This window comes from Acipenser ruthenus, chromosome 31 (assembly GCF_902713425.1).
Source record: "Acipenser ruthenus chromosome 31, fAciRut3.2 maternal haplotype, whole genome shotgun sequence".
NCBI classification, from domain to species: Eukaryota; Metazoa; Chordata; class Actinopteri; order Acipenseriformes; family Acipenseridae; genus Acipenser; species Acipenser ruthenus.
This window is the reverse complement of record NC_081219.1, coordinates 8,139,107-8,166,926: the sequence shown is the minus strand read 5'-3', so window position 1 is coordinate 8,166,926 and position 27,820 is coordinate 8,139,107. Positions and strand designations below refer to the sequence as shown.

The 27,820-nt window shown below is 40.2% G+C and overlaps 1 protein-coding gene across 1 annotated transcript; it reads left to right on the top strand.

The window, feature by feature from the left end:
- The first annotated feature begins 844 nt into the window (after positions 1 to 844).
- Positions 845 to 27,820, top strand: LOC131696533 (ubiquitin-related modifier 1-like). The gene is made up of 5 exons (XM_059005644.1): positions 845 to 1,388; positions 5,345 to 5,415; positions 23,121 to 23,202; positions 24,923 to 24,971; positions 27,195 to 27,820. The coding sequence occupies exons 1-5, from the start codon at positions 1,267 to 1,269 to the stop codon at positions 27,261 to 27,263; spliced, it is 393 nt and encodes a 130-aa protein (XP_058861627.1). The 5' UTR covers positions 845 to 1,266; the 3' UTR covers positions 27,264 to 27,820.

Here is a 27,820-nt window from a genome sequence, read left to right as displayed (position 1 = left end):
TGAATATCATTGAACACTATAATTAAAAGAGAAAATACTTTTTTCCAATAGAAATACATCACTGCTTCCTGTAGAAACTTCACATAGTTTCCTAATAATTTGTTTAAATAAAAGCTGCAGCGCCCTGTTGCAAGTGATTTTTACTCACATACATTGCAAAGTCAATAATACAATTAACTTACAAGCAAGTCAAATACATAACGTAAAGCATACCTTCAACTATGGATGCAGAAAAAATACACAAAACAAAATCCTGACACAGCATGATTCACACTTGTGTGGCTGTCTTCTTAGCTGATACAAGCATTTGAGGAAACAAGCATTTGAAAGCTGGCTGCTGTATGAACTCTAAACTCCTAAACTCTGTTACCATCCCCCTCACACCTTCTATTATTGCTACCGTTTAACTGCAGTTTTAATTAAAACACAATTCTCCGACGACGAGCAAGTGGCTCCATCGGATAGGGGGGCTTCCTGCGTGCCGTTCTGTCGGCCGTGGCTTTGGGGGCCCTGCTAATCCTTTATTTTCATTGAGTTTAACCCGGGCAGTGCCCCCGGGGTCAGACGCTCACTGATCTTGCCTTGACACCCTATTACCACATGAATGGACGCCTGCAAAGGGCAGCGGCGCTGTACGCTCCATCCCGACAGAAGGCAAGAGATTTGCAATTCAAAAAGCGCTCAAGAAAACACTCACGCCAGGCTAGGAGAGAGGGAGAGGAATGCGCTTGAAAAAGGGGAGAAAGGAAGGAGGGGGTTGAAGGATAGTGATAGGGGGAGAGGAAAGAGTAATGTTGAAGGAGAGAGGGGAGGTAGTTTGCCATAAACTAAAAGGTTAAATTTTTAATTATGGTGCCGCTGCCCTTTTTCAAGAAATACCAAACAACACAAACTTTGATAACTGCAAGTATTTGATGCTAACACTCTATACATTGTTTAAATTTATTTATGAATGATTTTCTTTGTGAGTTATAACATAACTTGTATATGCTCCTGCTCCAGCAAGTGATAACAGGAGTATAACAGATGGGTATAATGACAGGTTTAAGGTAAATAAAGTGTCCCTACAGCTACAACAATAGGGAATGTAAACAAAGTGGCCTGTCAACAGGGCAACTTCCTTCTATTAGGAATACACAGAACACCATAATAGGGTGGCCGATTTTAGTCTGACGTACATACCAAGAGAGGAATTATATTTGTTTTAAAATTACATTTTATTGTGGGACACTGCCGCTTTAAATGTAAACACCCTGGCAGTTGCGCATGAGAATGACATCTTGCCAGGAGACGGAAGAGGAGCCTCGCTTCTGTAATGTTGCTGTGAGGAGGCCTCCTAGATACCGAGCAAAGATGGCTGCGCCCATAGACCTGCACCTGGAATTTGGGTGAGTAAACATTTTTTTTCGCAAAAAGATCCATTTTTGTTTAATGATGTCATCGTTGCTTTAGAAAACACGGCAGGAAACTGCTGTTTTGTTGCACGTGTAGTTACCGCTAATATATAGAGCTTTTTTCAGCGAATTCGCGGATGCTTGCTGACAGTGAAGAAACTTTCGAGATGAAATATATTAAGGTATACAGTAAGAAAGTATCCCAACAACCGATATCACATTGAATTCTACATCACGTTTTGGTTCAGAAGAGAGTTCTTAATTGTCTGTGTTTAAAACAAGAAAACAAAAAGCTAATTAATTAGTACACTTTTAAAATAATTTACATATAAAAAAATTAAAAAAACCTACATGGATCTGGAACACCGTTGCTACGTTAGAGTTACAAATAGGTATGTGCCTAGGGTTACCAGATTCCCAGATGGAAAAAAGGGACATTTTCTTAAATGCATTGAAGCTGTGGGGACTCTTAAGAAGTTAAAATAACTATATATAATAACATCGTCATAATTTAAAAGGTAAACACTGAGGGTGAATTGCAGCGTGCCAGTGATTCAGTCCACATGATCAAGTAGACTAAAATGCGAACTAGAAAATCCTTCAAATCAGTACTAACTTAATCCTGATTGCAGCGCACCAATCAGATGGAGGCTGATGTTGGCTTCTTCTTCGCCTGTTTCTTATACGCTTGTTTCTTATTGGTCGTTTCATATTCAGACTTTGATCTGCTCCAAATTGAATGATTGGCTTTGTATGTAAGAGGTTAAATCACGTTGAGCTGCTAATTTCTCGTGGATATTTATAGAAGGGCAGCTCCTATACAATGTTCATTTGTTTTTTGCTCAGCCCAACACTGATTTCAGGGTCAAAACAGTTGGCACACATGCCAATGTATATATTATAATTGAATAAGTAACAGTGTTAAGTGGTAAAAATCATGTTGGGCTGAAAATTTCTATGTGGATGTAGAGGGGCAGCTCGTAAACAAAACACCTGCCCATGCAAAATTCACATGTAAGCTAGGTGTATATCATTAACCACAAATGGAGGAAACACCTACCCAGAATGTGGACCAATTGAGCTGGAATGACCGTAATAATACTACGACTACTACTGCTAATAATATCACTAGCCGTTCTAATCTGAGGAGTGCTTGTTGTGCACACAAGTGAAAGCCATAGTTGTCCTGATTGCTATTCCAAAGCTGATCGGTTCAAAGAAGGTACTTTAGCATTCTTTAGAAATCCATGCTGACTGAGAAACAGCTTTCACTTGTACTAATTAAACCCAATACATCACAGCAAACAACAGCAGCTTGTGTGTATGTGTGGGGAGGGAGCTTTAGGGTTCCTCAACATGTTCTATGAAACCCCCACCTCCTGCAGTTAAAGGGCAAACCTGTTATTTTACAAGGCTTTGTTACAGAAAAGTAGGTTTAAGGAAGATCGAGGGAGGTCCCCCACTTTGAAGAGATTGTGCAAAATGGGGAGGAACCATCCTTGGATATTCTGTATTGTTTATTCGGCTATTACTGGGGTCTATCCATTGAGGGATTTAAAATAATCCTTTAAGTGTCAGCGTAATTCCTTCTTTAAATACAGTATTAATTATTTGGGTATTGAATTTTAAGTGAATACATGAAAGGGCAAGAAGTCAATTATGCCAGCAAAACCAGGAACTTTCATACCTAGGACTGACTTACAAATAGATAGTTGACCCCTTGAAGATAGTCAGGTGAACCATTTTTAAAATTGGTATGTTTATGGTACTGTTTTAATTTATTTTGATAAAATTAAATTTTAAAAGCTTATGACTGAAGAATCAAGTAAGGCTTATGAAATAATTCTCTGTCTTACCGGTCATGCTACAGTATGTAGCTCTTCTTTGTGCCAAATAAGACAGAAACACCTGTTTAAGCAAACATGTATTTCAATAATTCCATTTGAGAAAATTCTGTTTTCCACCATGCTAGAAAGCTTCCAGTTGGCATGCCTTACTTTATGTAGCGTGTTACTGTTTCACGTCTTGGGTCATTTCACCTTCAGTGTGTTCTGGATCAAGGTGTGTTAGTTATTTTAGGGGAACCAGCCAGTTGGTTAATGACAGGAAAGAAGGCGTTGAAGGGATGTGGACAATTTCACTGTCTGAGCAAAATGACCTAGGAAGTGTACTGCTACCTAAAAGTAAAGCATACAAACTGTGCTGTCTTAGTATGGTTATAGGAAATGCACATTCTATTTTTAAGTAAAAATGCACGATTGCTAAGCCTGTGTTTCTATTAAAACTGGACATGAGACATACAAATGTAGCACATTAAAGTGCACCCCAGGCTAGATTTATGTCATTATTTTACTTGCTGTAACCCCTTTAGGAAGGTAAGCCTCACCCCTGCCATGGCTAAATCCATAGCAGACTCCCATACCTCCTGTAATGAAGGCACCAATGGCATGCTGCTGTCTTTTGTTATAAAAACAGGATGTTTTTTAATGATTATGCTGTCCCTTTGTTCTTTCAACTCGTTCATTCTAGAAGCCACATTTCTCCAGTAACTAATAGTAAGCCGTTTAAATTTATAGCTGATGAGTGTTAATAATTGATAGTTTAGCAAACAGCTGCATGCTGTGCCTTAATGTGCATCTGTGGGGGGATGGGGGTTCTCAATAGACAATCTGTAGCCATTGAATTGGATAGGCCTACTACAGTTTATAATCGCTTGAAAAAACACATATTTTGTATAATGTATAGCAATAAGGAAGGTCAATATTAAAGACTTCAAGCATAGTTGAAAGACACTCAAACTAAAACCAAAGGGAGGTGTCTAGTATGGCAAAGAGAATGTTTATTTACTGATTTAAATTTGATTTTTTGGTTGTTTTCAGTCATGTTTAATTTTAAATTCTATTTCTGACTAAGCCTTGCATAATCAAAACAAGTTCTTTTTATTATACACCTACATCTATAATTATACCAGGGTTTGATTATGTTTTGCATGACAAAATGATCCATTACTTCTATGCTGTTCAGACGGTCATTCACTTTATTGTATGGTTGGTCCAGCCACCCTGCCTAGAATGAGCCGTGTCACAGTAAAGCAATTGCACATAAAGGTTTGTACCGCAGCGACCATTCAACATGTTCATTAATGGAAATCCAGGGATTGGGCTTTCGTTGTGGGCTTCAGTTTTGATGCAGTCTTTATTTGCTCTTTATTCCTCTTAATCCCAGCATCCTTCTCTCCCACGTTTGAGCATCCATGGAGATTATTGCACAGCTGGCAAAGGGGGATTGATCTCAGCCCCTGACCCCTGGTCACCCCTAAATGCAGACCAATGCATTGCATGTTGATGTGGGATAAATGGACACACACAAGCTGGGAGGGTTCAGTGGAAATCCAGCAGTCATGGAGATCTATTGGGTTAAGTGGAACCCAGGCATTCATTGTGCATCACTGTCACCAAAGGTCAGGGACGTCTTTGGGGGAAGATGGGATGAACCCAACAACTTGGATACACAGTGCTTTGCCATGATGTAATCATTTTAGTCAACAACCATACAACAAAGACATTGAGAAAGACTTCTAGTCGAAACATCTATCAAAGAATTGTATATGTTTCTTTCAGTAGTAGTATAGTACCATTGAGTGTTTTATAATCCATGCCACCTTGGAATTAGATCTTCTTTGATCTCAAGAGATTTGGTTTGGTCAGTGCATGGATGGTAGACCTCCAAGGAACACCAGATGTGGGGTAACCTGTTCATGAAGCATTAGTGTGTCAATAAATATATAGGACTGTGTTACATTTACATACTGCCATGGCAATGCTTTATAAAAATTATCCATGATGCCATAAGCTGTCTTCTGCATTCTCTAATGCCTTGATGAGTGATGCATAGAAATGTGAAGACATTACCAATTCCTATAGTGATGTAATTGATGCTTTCTCTTGCAGAGGTGGAGCTGAACTGCTGTTTGGAGGTGTTAAGGACCACCATGTTAAGTTACCAAGCCAGTCTGAGCCCTGTAAGTATTGCTTTCTCAGCCCAGTGGTGTGGAGTGCACAGGGTGCAGACAATTTATTGGGAGCTATTTAGGAATAAAAGTAGGTACATTCATTATTTGAATGTAAAATGGGGAGAAAGATGTATTCGTGTTTGTAACAAGCAATGGCATCATAGTGTGTGCCGACTAGTTGGTTCACCTGTATCCCAGATTGCAACTGCTCCGGTCTACAGTGGCCATTACACTTGCATAGGATGGATTGCATAGGTGACTGTAAGTGCCTTGGATTCCTTCAAGGAAGTTGGTTGTGGATATTGACTGGTAGGGAAAGATTACGCCTGCAAGGGGACTGCAGCATCGACTGTAAAACGCATCAATCAATGTGCACAATAACCCAAACACAGAATTTTGGTAGTTAGTAAGATTTATTGACCGGTGTGGAGAGACTTAGCATTCACTAACAAATGAAGGCTTCTTTCATGTCCGAATAAAGACATTATCATCAGTATGGCTTTTGATTACTACATAGATTGAAAACTCAATAGAAAAGGTGTTTTAAAAAGGTCACAGCTGGTAAAGATCTTGCAAAACCTGGGTATGCTCACAACTGACAATGTAAATGGCAATGCTGTTTCTGTTTATTTTGCCAACATCCAAAGTATTCTGCAGCACCTTCCATTTTTTCTTCTTTTTCTAGCAGATGCTGTATACTACCAAACAACCTAACATTGGGATGCACCAGACTGTAGCATACCTTACCTAATGTTACCTTAGATAAGATAGTAAAAGATTAGTGCTGCTCAAGATCTGTGAAACTAGCCATTTGTGTCAGCAAGGGTCTGGTTAGTGCACTGCAATCAGGACCGGAATTACTCTAGTTTAACTGCTGATCCCAATGAGCTGTAATCCACTTTTAGTATGCTGAAGTTAGGATCATCAATGGTAATAACATTAGTCCAGTCAATTGAATCAACCTTAATGTTACGCTTTGTAGCAGTATAAGGAACTTGCACTTGTTTTTAACTTCATAACATTAAACTGTGTGGAGCTTAAATTAAAATGTGAGTGTATTGATTGCAGTTCTCTCCAGTGGATTTAATGGAAGATGCAGATTAATACATTAAAGTGTAATTCAATTATTGCAAATATATGAGAATAATAGATTAGCAAGGTGGTAGACATTTTTGTCATGTGTAGATAACACATGTGTAATTTTGTTCATAAAGTATTAGTTTTTGGAAATATCTAATAAATGTTGTTCACATACTCTAATGCTCCACTGAAAAAACAAGATCAGTGTTCTAAAAAATATATTATATTGTTTAATTGAACTATTTTATTTTTATTATGACAAAAAGCAATGAACTCTACAATTTAAGTGTTTGTGTTTCCGTATTTTGTGACAGTACTGCCATGGCCAAATAGCCTATAGTGAGCCAGTTTTCTCTGACCCAACCCTTTACCTTTAGTTTACAAATCAAGGGGCAAAGTGATTTGTTCTGAAACAGCCTAATTAAAGTAGTGGAGTTTGATTTCCTGGTCCTGTGCTGTTTATTTTAGCCTGGGAGTTTGCATCACCCTCCTGTGTTCAGGTTTAATCTAGCCTGGGAGTTTGCATCACCCTCCTGTGTTCAGGTTTATTCTAACCTGGGAGTTTGCATCACCCTCCTGTGTTCAGGTTTATTCTAGCCTGGGAGTTTGCATCACCCTCCTGTGTTCAGGTTTATTCTAACCTGGGAGTTTGCATCACCCTCCTGTGTTCAGGTTTATTCTAGCCTGGGAGTTTGCATCACCCTCCTGTGTTCGTTTATTCTAGCCTGGGAGTTTGCATCACCCTCCTGTGTTCAGGTTTAATCTAGACTGGGAGTTTGCATCACCCTCCTGTGTTCGTTTATTCTAGCCTGGGAGTTTGCATCACCCTCCTGTGTTCAGGTTTATTCTAACCTGGGAGTTTGCATCACCCTCCTGTGTTCAGGTTTATTCTAACCTGGGAGTTTGCATCACCCTTCTGTGTTCAGGTTTATTCTAGCCTGGGAGTTTGCATCACCCTCCTGTGTTCAGGTTTATTCTAACCTGGGAGTTTGCATCACCCTCCTGTGTTCAGGTTTATTCTAGCCTGGGAGTTTGCATCACCCTCCTGTGTTCAGGTTTATTCTAACCTGGGAGTTTGCATCACCCTCCTGTGTTCAGGTTTATTCTAGCCTGGGAGTTTGCATCACCCTCCTGTGTTCAGGTTTAATCTAACCTGGGAGTTTGCATCACCCTCCTGTGTTCAGGTTTAATCTAACCTGGGAGTTTGCATCACCCTCCTGTGTTCAGGTTTAATCTAACCTGGGAGTTTGCATCACCCTCCTGTGTTCAGGTTTAATCTAGACTGGGAGTTTGCATCACCCTCCTGTGTTCGTTTATTCTAGCCTGGGAGTTTGCATCACCCTCCTGTGTTCAGGTTTAATCTAGACTGGGAGTTTGCATCACCCTCCTGTGTTCAGGTTTAATCTAGACTGGGAGTTTGCATCACCCTCCTGTGTTTAGGTTTAATCTAGCCTGGGAGTTTGCATCACCCTCCTGTGTTCGTTTATTCTAGCCTGGGAGTTTGCATCACCCTCCTGTGTTCAGGTTTAATCTAGACTGGGAGTTTGCATCACCCTCCTGTGTTCAGGTTTAATCTAGACTGGGAGTTTGCATCACCCTCCTGTGTTCAGGTTTAATCTAGACTGGGAGTTTGCATCACCCTCCTGTGTTCAGGTTTAATCTAACCTGGGAGTTTGCATCACCCTCTTGTGTTCGTTTATTCTAGCCTGGGAGTTTGCATCACCCTCCTGTGTTCAGGTTTAATCTAGACTGGGAGTTTGCATCACCCTCCTGTGTTCGTTTAATCTAGCCTGGGAGTTTGCATCACCCTCCTGTGTTCGTTTATTCTAGACTGGGAGTTTGCATCACCCTCCTGTGTTCAGGTTTATTCTAGGCTGGGAGTTTGCATCACCCTCCTGTGTTCAGGTTTATTCTAGGCTGGGAGTTTGCATCACCCTCCTGTGTTCAGGTTTATTCTAGGCTGGGAGTTTGCATCACCCTCCTGTGTTCAGGTTTATTCTAGCCTGGGAGTTTGCATCACCCTCCTGTGTTCAGGTTTATTCTAGCCTGGGAGTTTGCATCACCCTCCTGTTTTCAGGTTTATTCTAACCTGGGAGTTTGCATCACCCTCCTGTGTTCGTTTATTCTAGCCTGGGAGTTTGCATCACCTTCCTGTGTTCAGGTTTATTCTAGCCTGGGAGTTTGCATCATCCTCCTGTGTTCAGGTTTAATCTAGACTGGGAGTTTGCATCACCCTCCTGTGTTCGTTTATTCTAGCCTGGGAGTTTGCATCACCCTCCTGTGTTCAGGTTTAATCTAGACTGGGAGTTTGCATCACCCTCCTGTGTTCGTTTATTCTAGACTGGGAGTTTGCATCACCCTCCTGTGTTCGTTTATTCTAGCCTGGGAGTTTGCATCACCCTCCTGTGTTCAGGTTTATTCTAGCCTGGGAGTTTGCATCACCCTCCTGTGTTCGTTTATTCTAGCCTGGGAGTTTGCATCACCCTCCTGTGTTCAGGTTTATTCTAGCCTGGGAGTTTGCATCATCCTCCTGTGTTCAGGTTTAATCTAGACTGGGAGTTTGCATCACCCTCCTGTGTTCAGGTTTAATCTAACCTGGGAGTTTGCATCACCCTCCTGTGTTCAGGTGTATTCTAGGCTGGGAGTTTGCATCACCCTCCTGTGTTCAGGTTTATTCTAGCCTGGGAGTTTGCATCACCCTCCTGTGTTCAGGTTTATTCTAGCCTGGGAGTTTGCATCACCCTCCTGTGTTCAGGTTTATTCTAGCCTGGGAGTTTGCATCACCCTCCTGTGTTCGTTTATTCTAGCCTGGGAGTTTGCATCACCCTCCTGTGTTCGTTTATTCTAGCCTGGGAGTTTGCATCACCCTTCCGTTATCCCAAGCCTTCCTCAGCTGATCCGCACCATCCATGAAATGAAACGCAGGCCTTCAGGACGCCAGTCACAGTGGCCAGCATGTTGCACACAGCTTAGACACATGTGCTCATCAACCTACTCTCTTAAACTCTCTTGATTTGATTATAATAAGGTATCTTACAGTACATTTTCTGTTTACAAACATATCAATAAGATGTAAAAGTCATCTTATTGAAATTAAGCCCTGTAATACCAGAACAAAAGCAGCTTTTTCAATACATTCTAAATCTAAAGTGATTTTAAGGTGTAACTTTTTTTTAAATTTTTTTTTAATTTTACTTAAATGGCCTAGGTCTAGTTTTAAATATACCTGTTATTGAATTTGTACTGTACTCCCAATTATTTAGGTAATCTAGAACAAATTCCTGTCTCATAATTGGCATCTATAAATATAGAACCAAATAAAAAAAAAAAAAGGCTATCGTTGTCTCCCTGTGTAAATTCAAGTTAAAGTAGGTGTGTGAAAGGAGGATGAGTGTCCCTTTGAAAGATTCACTTCTGGATTTCTGTATACAGCAGTGAAAAGGGAAGGGAGCGCTGTAATGGAATACAAGGGAAATAACACAAAAAAACCCTCCAAACCTCCATTCCTCCCTCAGCTTCTTTAACCTCATTAAGATGCTTTTCACACGCTCCTCAGCGCCAGCTGTTCCTTTCGGTGACAGCCCAACACAGCCACTGTTTGCCGATCTCAGAACTCCGTCACAAATCGTAGTTAAAAAGAAGCTGGCCCCCCCACCCTCCATTTCCACCCAATTAAACAATAGGCTGCAACTCCCTCCCAACATCTGTGAGCCCCCTTCTGCCTCCCCATTCTTTTCCTAACTGCTCCATTATGGCCGGGTATTCACTTGTAAATGGAGTCACTGATACTGCTGATGGGCCCTTTATACACAGCTCTGGGGTCAGAGGAAAGGTAGGGCTGGGGGTGCTGCAGGGACAATTGTGTCAAAGAATAAAATCCTTTTTGTGTGCAATCATTTCGGACCGTTGCAAGGGCAAGCGAAGAACTGTGACCCCCCCACCCCACCCCCCGACCACTCTTCACATTCCACCAGAAAAGACTCAAGAAAAATCCTCCCAGCGATTTCTTCTTGTTACATTTCCTTTATTCAATAGGTAGTGTGAAGGCATGTTTAGGTCCTGGAGAAAAAAAGTAATGGATGCAGGGAGGTTTTATGAATTCTTAATTAATTTTCTGTATGATGCAAAAAAATCCTTTGCAAACAGATTTTCCAGCAAGTTGATTAAAACAGATTTATTGGGGGTCCTCGGGTGATACAGTGCAGGTTTGCTTCCTGGGGACTTTGAACGGAGAGTTGCACTGGCTGTGGTGCTTCCGTGGGTTAAGGAACCAAAACCGGCAAGGACTGTTTCTCCTCATCGCACTACAGCAAACCCTGTTGGCCAGACGCCCAGTGAAGTCCTGCAGGGCTGGCCTTTGTGCTCTAGAAGTCGGTAGCTTGTTGACATCCGCTCTCGAGTTCCTGGGTGAAAAAGGAAGCTGGCTTTTGTCGTGGGATCCGAGGACACTGACTGAATCTTTGGGTCTCCTGAGCCATGTGGGGAAAAGCGATTGAGCATTCCAAATTGGGAGAAAATCAATTGGACACACCTAAATAAAAAAAGATGTGTTATTATTTACTGTGCTGCTAACATACTTGTTTGCATGATCGCTGGCCCCTCCCGATGTGCTGCAGATATTTTGGTTCTTTGCCTGCTAGATTCAAAGTAAACTGCTGATTCCTGGTACCTAACATTACAGCACAGGAATTGAAGGGTTGTATTTAAAAAAATAATCTGCATTAAAGTAAAAAACAACAAATAACTTATAATGTTTCTAATGTTAATAAGAATAAGCATCCATTTGTAATAGTCATTTCTCACTTTAATGTACAAGAGTAAAGTTAGTATGTGTTATTTGTTAATATGTAAGCTCAGTACTGAATGTACGTTTTTGGCTTACTTGTAAAGCCTAGCCTTAATGCAAGTCTAGATAAACTACAGTACAAAAGAAAAAAACAAACACGTCTGGCAGCCCTTCTGACCTGGTGTTTGGGCACGTTGTTATTTGCTTTTTGTAGGATTTAATACAATAATGTATCTTTCAACTCCATACAGTATGAGCCTGATGTTAAAAGTTTGGTAACTTATGTTGAGTAAACCTTGATTTAATAAAGCTCTGAAAGTTAAAAAAGCAAGTCACCTTTTTGCATATTAAGGCCTACTTCAACAACATAATTTAACTGAGCTAAATAGAGCACCTTGTTTTGACAATTGAACCCTTGGTGTGACTTCACCATAAAAAAAGTAGTCTTTGGACAAAAAGACTCCCGTTCGTGGGCAAACAGTGTATCTGAAGACTGTCCTGAGCATGGGCAAACAATTTATCTGAAGACTGTCCTGAGCGTGGGCAAACAATTTATCTGAAGTCTTCTGCGCAGGGGCAAACAATTTATCTGAAGACTGTCTTGAGCGTGAGCCAGGGTTGCGTTTTTTTTAATCAGATATTTTTTTTTATTTAAGTCAATTTCTTTCAAATTTATGGAAACATTATAGTACCGTATATCTGAAGACTGTCCTGTGCATGGACAAACACGCTAAGGCAAATGGTAGTTTGTGAATAGTTACATACCAAACCAAATTACTCAATCTTAAATGAATACATAAATAAAGCAAATTATTTATCATTGTGACATCCTCCTAAATGTGAACTATAATATATTTTGCCTTCTAAAAGGCTTTCTGGAGTTTCATCAGGGTCATTATTATTACATCATTCATCATTGTTGCATTAAAGACAAGCATTGAATTGATAACAGAACTGGCAGAAGGCACAGGTGTCGTTGTCCGTCCATCAACAGTTCAAAGCACCTTTTGACCATTGTTCCATAGTCCAAGTTTTGTGTTATTGTGCATATTCTAGCCTTTTAGTCTTGTTCCCCTTTCTTAACAGAGGTATTCTTACTGCAACACATCCTTTAAGTCCTGATTTCAAGAGTGACCTTCGTACTGTTGATTTGATGGACAATGACACCTGTGCCTTCTGCCAGTTCTGTTGTCAATTCAACGCTTGTCTTCTTTCTATTCCTTAAGGATATTATCTTCAAGGATTATGCGTTGGATATCACACCTTGAAAATCGAGTGATGCGAGCTATTTCACTCAATGTTTTTCCTTCTTTATGCAAGTCAAGGTTGTTATAATAGTAGAAAACACTAGTGGAGGCTTTGAGTAAATTGTTGAGGCTCATAATGCATCAGAGTAGAAAAATGCAACATGTCTAAGACTTTTGCACAGCAGTGTGTGTGTGTGTGTATATATATATATATATATATATATATATATATATATATATATATATATATATATATAATTATATGGCAGAGTAGGGGGAGGAAGAGGAAAAAATGTAGACCGAGAGAAAACAAGGACTGCATTTCCCAGAATGCCACGGTACTGCAGGAAATAAGAAGCACCTGAGGCTGATTAAAGCCTGCATAAAGGAAAGTGAAACCCTGCAGTCGAGGCTGACGGAAAGGTAACCATATGCAGCCATATGCAGCCAGCTGCTGAAGAGACCTGTGTGGTTGAAAAAGGTATCATGAAAGTGTGTTTGTTTGCTGGTAAACTGCTTAGCCATCCAGCACAGTAGTTAAGATGGAGAAAGTTTTAGTTATTGCTCCAAAGTGGAGGTTTTTGTTTGGTTTATTTTTTTTATTTTTATTATAGTAAGTAAATAAAAGTGCACGCAAGTCTTGAAAAAATGCAGTTCTGTGTCTAACTCTGGTGTGTAGGGTGAAAAGTAAGTCTCAGCCGTAAGGCTATGTGTTATATATAATATCTGATCATCCATCTCTTCAGTGATAACACCAGCTCACCTACTCGCCAATCTGATCATCTATCTCTTCAGTGATAACACCATCTCACCTACTCACCAATCTGATCATCCATTTCTTCAGGGAAACCCCTCACTGAAGAGGAGAAGAATTTAGCGATGGAGTATGGCAGTGAAAAATTCCCGTCATCCCAGTCATCATAAAGTTTCAAGCCAAGTCCCGTGCATTTTAAGCCTTCAAGTTTACAGAGGAGGTGACGAAAAGTGTGTCAGCTACTGAGTGGTGGAAGACGCATGAAGACATGGTAGATGGTGAAATTCTCACTGCAGTGTGCCAGCTTTTGTCAGCTGTAGCTTCCTCTGCTGGTGTGGAGCATGTGTTCTCATCGTGTGGACTCTGTTGCAGTCAAAGTTGGTTTTCCTTTTCAAAGCATTAAATTCAAAGTAAATAGGTTCCAGAAAGATCCTTAGCAGAAATAAGGGTAAAATACAAAACTGAACCATGTGTATTCACTTTAATTACTTGATCACTTTAACTACAGGTGCTTAAGAATTGAAATTAAATTAGGCTTTAATATAAGCTCTGGTGCACATTTTAGTTCATAGACAGTATGACTAAGAAACAGTTCATTCTTTTTTATGAATTGCTCCATTTCACTGATATGATTGAACTGGAGAGTGGGATCTGAAGTGGGATTTGCCTCCAGTAAGGGTATATGCATGTGTCATGGTAGTAGTTGCTGTGGTAAGCATAAATACCAAATACTTGGAATGCAAAATACTGTGCACATTTGCAAGGGGTGACTTTATCCTGCTGGTATAGATGTAAAATATTTCCAGAAAACACTTTCGGCAGTGCACAGTTTTTTGCCTAACCAGCATGACCAAGTATTTTGTGTTTGTTTTTTTTACATATCGATTAAAAACATAAAACATAAAACAATGCTAGCTGACCTCTGCTTTTTACTTATTTATTTAATGTTTTCTACTGTAACAGGCAAGGCAAAAAAAAGTCTTGTATTAAAAAGTATTTAGCTAAAGTAATATATTGAAATATTTATCCAGTTGCTACAAAGAGAGCGACTTAACTAGAAGGTTATAGAATGTGTGCTTTTTTAGATCCACAATGTGCTATAAGTCCATTCTTTGCAACCTCTACCCTTGTAACCTGGTGGGAACGGGAGGGTGAAAGGGATTAGTTGACATTTTACCTCCTGCCCCCTCCCCCCTCCTTCCCAAACCCGAGTGCAGAACAAAGGGTTGCCTCTGCTGTAGCGATGAGGTCTCCACAGCAACCTGTCCACAATAGGTGACCGCTCTGGGGAATGTGGGAAGGGGTATTGAGGGACTCGGCCTGAGAGTATGACCTTGGCCGATTGGTGGACAGAATGGTCAGTGATAAATGACAGACTATTGGTGTGTGGCACTTAGCATCCTGGTCAGATGATGAGACATGAAGAGAGGCTGCATGAATAATCAACAAGGAGAGAGCCATGATCTTTATTCCAAACCTCTTTATGATTAATGACAGTACCCCCCCCCCCCCTCCTTCTAGAGAAAAGAATCAGTTTCCCAATCTCAAGAAAACACACACACAGCAATAATATTAATAGTAAAACAACCTTGTGTGCCCCAGCATACTCTTCAGTGTTTGAAACTGTGCTCTGACACATTCTAAACACTGTAGCTATAGGGAATGCAATCACGTTTAAAAAAATTAATGGAAGAAAGAAATTGCCCCCTGTAGAGTTGTGTCTTAGAAATTGGTAAATCATGTGTTTTCTTAATTGAGGAGTCTCTATAAAAAGATTAGGTTTTTTTTTTATATATACTGTGTGTGTCTGTGTTTCACCTTGATGTTAGCTGTCAGCATTTTAGTCTTTATTATTGAAAAACAACATGTGCTTGTAAAGGATTCCATCTTAACAACAAAAAACTTTCAGTAGTTCACATATTCTGTTAACAGAGGATTAGCCATGATGACTGTACATTGTACCACCAAGATGCTTAGAAATAATGTTTTGGGAATATAATGTTAGTTAGATTGTAAAAAATATCAGACGTGTTCTAAAGCACACACTTCAATGCATTAAAAAGTCCCAGCTAAAATACTTGTACAACTTCTCAGCCAGCAGCGCTAAGGCAACAGCCTGGTTTTCCTTTCTGTTTAACTGTGTATTGTAACTGGACCCTTTTATCATAGTTACCACTCTACCTATAATTTACACCCCTACCCAATTTTTTTTTGTCATGCATTATATATAGAGTTAATTATTAGTTTCTCATATTTGTATTACAATCAAACAAACAACCTCTCAGTACAGAAAACATTGTCGTCATACAAGCACACTATTAAATATAAACCTAGTTTATTTAAGGGTGATGTTAAAACCTGGTTTCGGTCTGTCTTAAGTGCAGAGCTCCTTTTTAAAATCTGCACGAGCCCTGTCTAGGGAATGTGAGCGGATCTCGAATCCACTCCCACTTTCTCTAAACACACACACCCCTCCTATCCTAAATGACCACATTTAGTTTTGGAATCAAAGCATATCAATCCTTGCTAAGTCTTCATATTTATAAACAGATGGGAAATTCTGTGTTTTCTAGCGCATTTCGAGGCCCCTCCTCAGTATCGCTTTAAATATCCAGTACACTGGGTGCAGTGCCACACAGGGTTATAACATAGGGCCCTTTGTTAACCCCTCTCCCTGTTTCCAGTAAGAGAGAGATTTCTAAGTGAAAGTGATGTCCTTGGTCCCTGGAGAATTAGCAATGTCTGGATTACCAGGGGGATTATTCATGCTGTCTTCAGTGTTACAAGGAACAACTTCCGGGACATTTCAGCTCCTCCTCCAAGCTGCATTGTCAGGGCCATGAATATTGCATTGTATTAACAGAATATAAATGCATAGTTATACTGTAGTGCAATGATTAACTCTGTCAACACTGCAGTGTATGCAAGCTAACTCCACTCAGAGCATTACATTATAGGTACTGTTGCGTACTGTCATATATAAATATATACAATATATAATATCCCATTTAATTTATTTTCTGAGTATGACACTGAAACTATATGTACTAATCGTGGAATACCTAGTGTTGCCTTATGTAAGGTAGTCGCAGATAACTGCTAATTAGGGTTAATAGATTATTTTCATAATCAGTAATCCAAAAAAGCCAGCTCTGTGCAGCCTGTAGCCTATGTTATCTGATCTGTCAGGAGTGTAAAGGGAAATCCAGTTTTAGTTAGATCATACAATAATACGTTTTCAAAAGCCTGCACACATGACCAAATTATGTCCCCATTTGTCAATTATTATTTGAAGTAATAAAGCAATTTAAATTGCAGATTGATACTGACATTTAGACTAGAAAACATGAACCATGCCCTGATAATTAACTGTGGCAGACACGTCATCTAACCATTACAGGGGAGCAAGGGTAATCGTTTTGTGCAGCATTAGAACATGCTCATTTTTTGATTACAGCTATGCACTCTCCATTCACCAGAGTGTTCAGCAGAGCAGTAGATCGATGCTGAACTGGGTTCCTGTCCCTCTTTGTTGATGGTCTATTAGATTCTCTCGCCTAATAGTTTTCTTAACTGAAGAAAATAATCTTTTTGAGTGGTTGTAATAATAAATCGTAGTTCAGCACATTGTGTTGTATCTACCCTAACAGATTTTTGCTGTTTAAAAAAAAAAAAAAAAAAAAACCACACACACTTCCCTATTTAAATCCCTATTAAGTCAAAACACCTTTCATTCGTACCATTTCCACTCATCTGCTGATCATTGTGCTGTTTTTTAAGCCTGTCTGTGGTGGTAGAGCATAGGAAGACTTGATACCATACTTGTGTGCAGGGTGGGTTCCTAAAATTATTCACTTGGGCAAAAAAGTAAGTTCAAATAAAACCACTGTAGCATTTCCTTTTCTTTGGGGGGGATTTGTTGCCCATTTAATCCTAATCAAACCAAACCACTCATTCACTTAATATCTTGGTGTCCCTGAATAAATAAGTGTAATCTTAATAAATTAAATAAATAAATAGACAAAGATTTTAATAAACAATATTATTCATCACACTGAAAATCAGACCACCTATTTCAGTTGTGATTGTGTTCCTTTAGGTGGTAAAGAAAGATTGTAATGAAACAGCATTGTGCAAACTTGTCTGTAGCACCAGAAATGATTCAGACGTTCGCAGTATCCATACTATACTGTGCGGTATGGTCTTATTTCAGTTCTGCGTATATATATATATAAAAGAATAAAAAAAGACTAATAACAAAGAATAACAGCTTGACAGTAGAAGGTATGCCTAAACCAGTGTTAAAGGACACATTAAAGGTAGTCACCCATATAACAGGCTGCAGCTTGAGTTACGGTAATGTTTAGTGTGCGGTTATTTTCTATTGAAACTGAATATGCATTTTCCAGATGGGAGCAGACCTTAATTTTTTCGAATTCTCGACAGCAGAGGCCAGAAAACAGCCAGATGTTCCGCTTTTGAGTGGCCAGCCTCGGATAGCACCAGCCAGCTCTGAGATTGGAGCTCATCACGGCTATTGTGGTCGTGTTGGGGGTTAGTGCAACCCACCGGCCTGCACCACAAACGCACACACACCCACGAGAACAGAAAGCAATTGTACGGAGGGCAGCACAGGGTGTGGGCTGCAACACTTTCTGTCTTTTATACTCTTGCGTTTGATATATTTTGTGTCTCTCTCTCTCTCGCTCTCACTCTGTGCTCGTCTCTGTCCACAGCACAGACGAACAAACTGGCTGGAACTGGCAGGCAGAACTCTTGGGGTGGGGGCGGGGGGAGCAGCCGCAGTTACAGCCTCACTCTTGTCTTCCAGTGCAAGGCTGTGTACAGTGCTGACGCACACATACAGAAGCTGTGTATAGTTCTGGCTCACATGCCGTGCTGGTTGACACTCGCACACAGACACGTATAGAAGTTGTGTGTATCGTGTCAGGTGATATATGCATAGAAGCACTCGCAAAACCAGTGCCAGCTCTCATACACAGAGGCTTTGTGCACAGCTAGCAGACTTGTGCATGCATACAAAATCATTACACTCATGATGGCATTAGCTGGTACAATATGTCTACTTGATGCGGTAAAAGTTAATTACATTATATATGGTCTTTTTTTGACCAGAAGGTGGCGGCACAATGAATTGAAGTAGAACATTTGCATTGAGTACTGCATCGATGAGTACATTTACATTTGCATTGTGCATGCATTGAGCACTGCATCGATGAGTACATTTACATGTGTATTGTGCATGCATTGAGCACTGCATCGATGAGTACATTTACATTTGCATTGTGCATGCATTGATGAGTACATTTACATGTGTATTGTGCATGCATTGAGCACTGCATCGATGAGTACATTTACATTTGCATTGTGCATGCATTGAGTACTGCATCGATGAGTACATTCTGTTCCTTTATTTCATTTCTTGTTGTTATGGTATTTAGGAAAAATCACCAAGCTATCAATTCCAATGTATCGTGAATGATCCTTCTTTGGTTACCACATACTTCAGTAGTTTCATCATTTTCTACGGCATTCAAGGTTTACAGCTCCCTGAGGTTCGATGTGACCCCCTTTCCTGAAATATGCTTGCTGTGTATAGCTGATATTTTCAACACAGACTTTTAAGGAAGCAACCTTCTTGAATATAGAAAATTCTTTAAGCCTACATTTCTAAATAATTGCATAAATCTGATCTTGTGTGCACTTCCATTTGCTATGTTGAGCTCACATGCGCAGTTAAGAAAGAACATCATTTTGGATTTTCATTTCACAAAATATATTGGACCATACAAGGTTAAAGCATGTCTGCTGCAATAGCTGTTTGAAGACAGCTCTCAGTCTGCAGAACTTATTTTCAGGTAGTCTGTTACACAACAGCATCTTTTTTTTCCTGCCATTAACCAATCAGACATGAAAATACTTTGTTTTAATGTATACGTTTGCTATTGCATGGATTTCTTTCAAAACTGTTTAATTGAGACCTACTAAGTAAATGGACATGCAGAGCAGGTAAGAGCTGTAGAATTATTTCATCAGCTATTACACCCTGAAGAATAATGAAGACCAAATAGCAACATGTGAAAAAACAAGAACTGAAACAAGTAACCCAATAATACGTATAAAAAACACCCGAAACAAGTAACCCAATAATACGTATAAAAAACACCCGAAACAAGTAACCCAATGATACGTCTAAAAAACACCCGAAACAAGTAACCCAATGATACGTATAAAAAACACCCGAAACAAGTAACCCAATGATACGTCTAAAAAACACCCGAAACAAGTAACCCAATGATACGTATAAAAAACACCCGAAACAAGTAACCCAGTAATACGTATAAAAAACACCCGAAACAAGTAACCCAATGATACGTCTAAAAAACACCCGAAACAAGTAACCCAATGATACGTTGTGACAGAGATCGAATGGTGCTTGGTGTTAGATTGACCTGTGAGGGCACTGTGTAACGGGAACAGAGTACCCTTAACTAAATGGCACGACAATTTATTCTGTAGGGTAGGTGGAAGTTGGTCATTTAGGAAAGGGGCGCAGCTACGGTATCCAAACTCAGTGACCCAGACGTTAAACGGTGTGGCATCTGAGGATTGGAGGAGCGGATGCGCTTGTTAAACTAGGGGTCATGAGCGAGGATATAAATAGGGGTCATAGCTGACGTGATCTGTTCCTTGGTAAATGGTTAGAAACAACCTACAAGGAACCTGTGTTACCGTACTGTAAACCGTGAGTTTGTTTTGTCTGTTAGTGTTTGTTATAACTGTCTGTTTGTTTTAAAGTAGACTTCCTATAACACGATCCGGAGCTGTAGCAGAAGCCAGCATAAACCCGGACATCACTTTCACCCCTGCATTTCACGGAGAACTGTAATACACCACTTGCACTTATTTCACTATCACTAAGAACTGTGTTTGTGTTTTGTGTTTAGTGTTGGTGTGTGAAACTGGACTTTTTGGTTGCGGGTCAAACCCGGGGATTTATAAATACCGAGTGATACACGCCACTGTATCACTCCATCACTATTATTTACAAGTGTTTTCATTAAGGCTCTGGACATTGTAATTTATCAATAAACACCCTTGCACCTGTTAGTAATTGTCCGTGTGATTCGTACCTGCACTGCACTCACCTGTATCCGCTCACCACTTTGCCACATACGCATAAAAAACAAGAACCTAAACACAAAACCCAATAATACGTGTCGCAGGGTACGCCCGCCCCTATGTTTATTTGTACTATTTTTGTCATCATTTATTTATTTATTTATTTATTTATTTATTTATTTCAATGTACTGTGCGAATAACCTGTTTTATTATTATTGTTGTTTTGTTTGGCAGGGAAGGAGTTAAAAACCTTCCCTGCCAGAAAAAACTTGTGTGGAATGTGGCTAATTGTTTGCCAATTTGAGGACAGCCACATCACTATAAACAGCAGGCTGTTTGAGTTAGGAGGAACGAGAGAGAGAGAGAGAGATCACACAGTAAGGTAAAACAATCCGTCTGTCCGGCTGGCTGCATTCCGGACGATTTATTTGTTTTATTTGTCTGTTTACTATTTGTTTTGTTCAAGGTGACTTTTGTTTTTGTGTTTAGTGTTTTGGGTTCAATTTAAAAAAGAGTGCATTTGCGGCTCGCCCCACAGTACTTGTGTCGTGTGTATTTCCTCGTCTGGTCTGACGTCGCCCCCCATGTCATCCTGTCACATACATATAAAAAACAAGGAGAATCTAAACAAGTAAACCAATAATACGTATAAAATACAAAACAGATGGCATAACTAACTGCCAGAAAATCATCAGCTGGCACAATTAAATGTTATGATGATGGTAGCAGTTTATTACTGCTCATAACAAATAAAACATCTGATTCATGTTTGTATTCTTCTGGTGGTTTGGGGTTGTGTTAGTCCCACTGCCTCCCCCACCCCCCCCTTTCTGTTTTCTGAATTATTTGTCCCAGAATATGAAATTATCTTTTCTCTGCCTTCTACCTTTTCTAGCTTCTAAAATGTCCACGTTCCTTGCCTACTTGACCAATTGTATCTATGCAAGGTTAATCTAATACATGCAAAATTAGCACATGAGCCCATTAGAGGATCCTTCAGCATGTACCGCTAGGTGAACCAAAACTCAAAACAGAACACATTTCTTTTAGTGTTTCTAAAAGGATGAGCATGGAACAAAATACCCAATCAGTGGGGGGGAATAGCCATGAAATCCACTACTTATTTATTTATTCTTAAAAATATTCCGTAAGTAACAATGACACTTGTACATGCATTTTCCCAGTAACCAAAGTCTGTCATATTTGAGATTGTGTATTTTAACTTATTCTGTTTGTCACCGAATGGATCTGTTACTATATATATATATAACAGCTATTCCATCTTCTCGACTGTGTATAATGCAAACATACAGTTAACATTCAAAGTGTTTGCTGGGGTGTGGGGACACTCACTTTGCCCTGTTGATGGAGAAGACTGCAGTCTCCACTGCTGCTAATCCAGCACCTTCCGTGAGCTACAAAATTGATTATAATACAACAGGTTAGTCACTGCAATCTCCTGTACAAATGTTGCCCATAATAATTATAAATATAACTTCTTATTTACAACACGCAAACTCAATCACAAGCACACTATAAGACTCACTCATCCGGTTTTAATTAAACTTACCATGGCCATTTATTAGATCAGTTCTGGTCTTGGTTGAGCAAGATAAGGTTATAGCTTGGAAACTATTTGTCCAGTTTTGATGAGACTATTGGCACGGATTTCCAGGTTATTACATTTTACTATACCTGAGTGAATTCACTTGAGTAAGCACACAATCCACTAATTATCACCCGGCCTTCAGATTGCAGTATCCCTGATGAAGAGGTAACAATAGACTCCAAATGTCAGAACCTAATGATTGTGCTGCCTGGCTTTTTGAGGACCTGATTATTCTGATCAGAATGGTGTGCTAATCTCGGATGAATTTGTACATTAACATGAACACCACTGTTGATTTATGTATCTCAGACGTCACAAACCTGTAACGATGATATAAAATCATTTCTGTTCAATTCTCCATTTCAAGGACCAGATTATCAGAGGTGAAATGTGTAACTTGAGAGACGCTCACTCGTTGTTGTGATTAAGCTTTGTATGGACATTCTTGGTGATATCACAATTTCATGGCATCTGATTGGTTTGGGATAGTTAAGGTTATAGCTTCACAATGGCATGCCCAGCTTTCAAGTTGTTACATTTGTTACATGAAGCAATTCACCATACATATTGGATTAGCTATTTAAGGCGTTGTCTTGGGAATCGCTTGCTGATTTAGTTGAGCCTGTGTGTGCATAGACATTTGTTTTGAGATTTTGAACTTTATAAGTGATGTAAATACCACCATCAAATAGATGTACCATGGTTCAGAAAACCGACATCTTTAACAATGCAGGTGACTCTCACAAGTGTGGCATGGCTTTAAAAGGCTAACGTAGGGTGCCTGCAGTATTGGTACTCCAAGGCGTTCTCCCGGGCAAGTACTGTCTTTCTAAATTACCAAGACTGGGCAAACTCAAAGTGGTGCGGTTGCATCTTTTAAAAGGGTAAAATGCTGTGGGATGTATGTCAATTTAATGGACCCTTCTGTTTCATATACTGGGGTGTAGGTCATGGAGGTGACACTGCATTTGTTAGATAGTACTAGTATGCAGTATATGGAAGGGGATATGTGTCTACTGTCATGTCTTGTTAATAGTAGAATTGTCTGTTCTATTGTTTTTCTTGTTAATTATAATAATACTTATATTTTTTAGGGAATGTGAAGCAGCTACTGGCTTGGATTAAAACTAACCTGCTGAGAGAGAGACCGGAACTGTTTATCCAGGGGGACACAGTGTAAGTGTTGTATATATATTTTGCTACCATTGACAAAGTTGTTTTTGTTGTTGGTTTTCGCTAGTGCACATTCTGCACGGGATAAAAAAAAAAAAGCCTTTCATTAAATTTGGTCAGTGAGTGTGTTGTAAAAGTGGCCAAATGTCCATTATTTAGTGCATCTTTAAAAAACATGCCATAGGTTCTGTTCTCTGCAGAAAAAAACAAAGAAAAAATGTGCAGTGTGGTGACCCCCCAAAGGGGGGTTACATTGAAATCCATTCCCCCATGCTCAGTAAAATGCAAGGTTGAGAGACAGACCTCCCCTTCACCTATAGCTTTGGGGGGGAGAGGGCGTTATGTGAGTGTAACTGTGAAACTGCATTTTGTTTCTATCTGTTCAGTGAAGGCAAATTGCCCAGCCAGACAGCAGTGTTTGTATACGCTTGTTTGTTTGTTTTTTTGGCCAAAATAAAGATTCAAACAAAATACACAAACCAGCCAACCCCCCACCCCCCACACTATTTACCCATGCAGGCATCCACCCTGCCACAGTATCCTCTATGTGTGTGTCAGTATTAAGCTGTGTGTGTGTGTGTGTTCTGTAGACTCTTGAGCTGTTTGTCTTTGTGTGCGGGTTTGCCTTGTGTGTGTTTGTGTGTGAGTTCCCAGTGTCTGATTAAGTGGTGGTTTTCCTGAGAGGCCCGGATTGTGTCTGATCACAGAGGGGATTCCCTTTTCAAAAGCAGGGGAAGCAGAGGCAGCAGCCCGGAGCACTGCGCTGCAGGAATTCCTCTGTCCACCTGAGTGATCGACTCCCCAGCCCCCCCCCCCCCCCAAACCATATTATTCGGCAGCATGAAGTCAAAAATATGAAGGCGTTTGTCAGGTTTTAAAAGACTCAGATGCAGGAAGGAATGAAAATAAGAGCACATTGATTGTGAAGGCTGGCAAAATGGCTTCAGGATTCAACACAGACACACAACGCTGTCAAGTGTCCCATCTCGTTTAAAATGGAGACAATTACAGCCTGCAGGAGATCAGACGGGACTTCCTCCAGCTCCGATCATTAGCTGATATCCTCATCCAATTTTTTGTTCTTGTTCTCTGCCTCTTTAGCTAGACTAGCTCTAAATTAATAGTGCTGATAAAATTTTAACGCTTATGTGACCAGCCCTTTTCTCCCTCCCCAATGTAATTACTGTAAGCATTAGACCCTATTAACAGGCATTACCTTGTGCTAAATGACCACCCTGGGAAGGGAATATCGCATTAGTTGAAGTTAGAAAAACAAGGTAATTAATGCTTGCCAAACTAGGATTTCCCACAGTCGTGTGCAGTTTTACGCTGGAGTAGAATGCCTTGGGGTCTGTTTATAACATTCTTTAATTGTTTAGCCTTCCGTGACTAAAGGGTATTGGCCCAAATAAGCACACCAAGGCTGATGCAGTACAAAGTGAATGATGTAAAGTGCTGTTATCACTATGCTTGTTATTGAATATCATCATGTGTCATGGATTGATGGGTTCTTTACTGCATATAAATTGAATGGAAATAGGATATATTGAGTTTCTTTTGTTAGTACATTTGAATTGCTGATATCTACTTTATTAGTATTATCGCTTTGTTAAAGAGCTTTTGTTTCTATAAAGCTTGTACAAGTGCCATGTATTATCCCCAGTGCCTTGATATTGGATTAAGATATGATGGTGCTGACGTACAGCGTGCTCGTGTTTTTCAGGAGACCTGGCATTCTCGTGCTGATCAACGATGCAGACTGGGAGCTCATGGTTTGTACCACTTGTGCACGTCTACCTGCCCTAGTACTGCACAGTTCATATTTAATTATAATTTCAGATGCCCTGGTTGATTGAAAGACTTTAGCCTTGTTACAATCAATCTGTGACTGGTTGAAATATGAGATTGATACATACAGAAATTTTGTTTTTTGTTTCATGACCCCTTTGAAGGTGTGTGGAAGCACTGTTTTGTGAATGTCAGTGATCTGATAGCACATGCTAGTCAAGCATCCAGTGTTGGCTTCCTCAGAAAGCTTTAACTGTGCCTCAATATTTAATAGTATTCCCTGACTCTTCTTTAAAAGGTCTTTTCAGGGTGTAAGCTTTTAATAGTAAACATGTACAAACACCTCTTTCCCTTCATGATATTCTTCACATGCTGATTCCCGTGCTGCAGTTTCATGCAGGTTAGCTTCTTCACATGCTGATTCATGCAGGTTAGCTTCTTCACATGCTGATTCCCGCGCTGCAGTTTCATGCAGGTTAGCTTCTTCACATGCTGATTCCCGCGCTGCAGTTTCATGCAGGTTAGCTTCTTCACATGCTGATTCATGCAGGTTAGCTTCTTCACATGCTGATTCCCGCACTGCAGTTTCATGCAGGTTAGCTTCTTCACATGCTGATTCCCGCGCTGCAGTTTCATGCAGGTTAGCTTCTTCACATGCTGATTCCCGCGCTGCAGTTTCAAGCAGGTTAGCTTCTTCACATGCTGATTCCCGCGCTGCAGTTTCATGCAGGTTAGCTTCTTCACATGCTGATTCCCGCGCTGCAGTTTCATGCAGGTTAGCTTCTTCACATGCTGATTCCCGCGCTGCAGTTTCATGCAGGTTAGCTTCTTCACATGCTGATTCCCACGCTGCAGTTTCATGCAGGTTAGCTTCTTCACATGCTGATTCCCGCGCTGCAGTTTCATGCAGGTTAGCTTCTTCACATGCTGATTCATGCAGGTTAGCTTCTTCACATGCTGATTCCCGCGCTGCAGTTTCATGCAGGTTAGCTTCTTCACATGCTGATTCCCGCGCTGCAGTTTCATGCAGGTTAGCTTCTTCACATGCTGATTCCTGCGCTGCAGTTTCATGCAGGTTAGCTTCTTCACATGCTGATTCCCGCGCTGCAGTTTCATGCAGGTTAGCTTCTTCACATGCTGATTCCCACGCTGCAGTTTCATGCAGGTTAGCTTCTTCACATGCTGATTCCCACGCTGCAGTTTCATGCAGGTTAGCTTCTTCACATGCTGATTCCCGCGCTGCAGTTTCATGCAGGTTAGCTTCTTCACATGCTGATTCATGCAGGTTAGCTTCTTCACATGCTGATTCCCGCGCTGCAGTTTCATGCAGGTTAGCTTCTTCACATGCGGATTCCCGCGCTGCAGTTTCATGCAGGTTAGCTTCTTCACATGCTGATTCATGCAGGTTAGCTTCTTCACATGCTGATTCCCGCGCTGCAGTTTCATGCAGGTTAGCTTCTTCACATGCTGATTCCCGCGCTGCAGTTTCATGCAGGTTAGTGTCTTCCAGTTTTGGACCTTGGTAAAGATACCCATGGCCAGTATTTGATTTGTTATTTAATATTTGCATTCACTTGGTTGATTTGTCTCCAGTGCGATTCACAGAAATTAGCAGTTTTACACGAATTGTATCTACCCTGTCAAAGTCCCTGTGTTTTTATACACCTCATCTGCCTTTCATTTGCATTCAGTAACTCCTGGAAGCAAGTCTGTTGAATTTAATGTTCTTTTGCATGTGTGTAAAATACTCTATTGAGACCCATCGCAGATGCCAAGTCAAAAGAGCAAAGAGAAACAAATCCAAATTAATATTGCAAATACAGCCGCTCTGTACATGTTGTTGATGCTGTGGAACATGCCTACACCTTGCAAAGATCATTCTGTTTCCACTGCTGTGACTATCAGCTGGAAGAACAATAGAAGGGCTTGACCCCTGACTTGTGTTTTTCACTTCTCAGCCCTCGACTTGCACACTGACAGTCAAAATCGATATAAAAGTAAACTAGTCCATTACATTATACAGTATTAAAGATGTAAACTGTTTGATTTTAAAGTACAGCCTATGGCTATGGTTGTTGGATAACATACCAAGCAACTGCTGACTCACCTTTTCCAGGGCATTTATTCTAGTGCATTTAAAAATATATTATTGCTCATGACAATCAAGTAATCCATAATATTAACCGTATTTTCTGTTACTACTGTAGGGCGAACTGGACTACATGCTTGAAGACCAGGACAACGTGGTTTTCATCTCCACGCTGCATGGAGGCTAGGATAGCCAGACAGTGTGCACTAAGGACTGAACTCACTAGTTACTTCAAGGCATCTCTGGCCCTTTGTGTCAAGTTAAAGCAGATGCTTTTCAAAGCAACACCCTGCTCTTCAGAATGATCCATCCGCTCTAACAAATGATTTCACCCGCTAAGCGCAGGGATTACAGGGACAGTTTGGGAAATTAGTTTTGAGAGTATTGTAGGATTAAAGGACAGTAACCCATATTGTGATCTTTAAATGTAATAACCGCCCCGCCCCCACACTCTGCCGTTGGAAGGAGGCAGTGAGAATGGGATTCTTGGAGGATCACTGTGCTCTGCAGTGAAGGACAGGTGACCTGATAGTGACACTGGTCTAGTTGCTCTTTTCTTTACTGCAACATGTAGCCTTTTTTTACCTTTTTCTTTTTAAATCTGTGTCAGCCTTTAAAAACACAACAAATTGTCTTCTACTTCAAAACAATAGGAATATATTGTGTATATGCCTGCACATAAAATAAACTTATGATGATTTTAAATGGAAGAATGAAGTCATTAAAGCTTGCTTTTATTTGGAA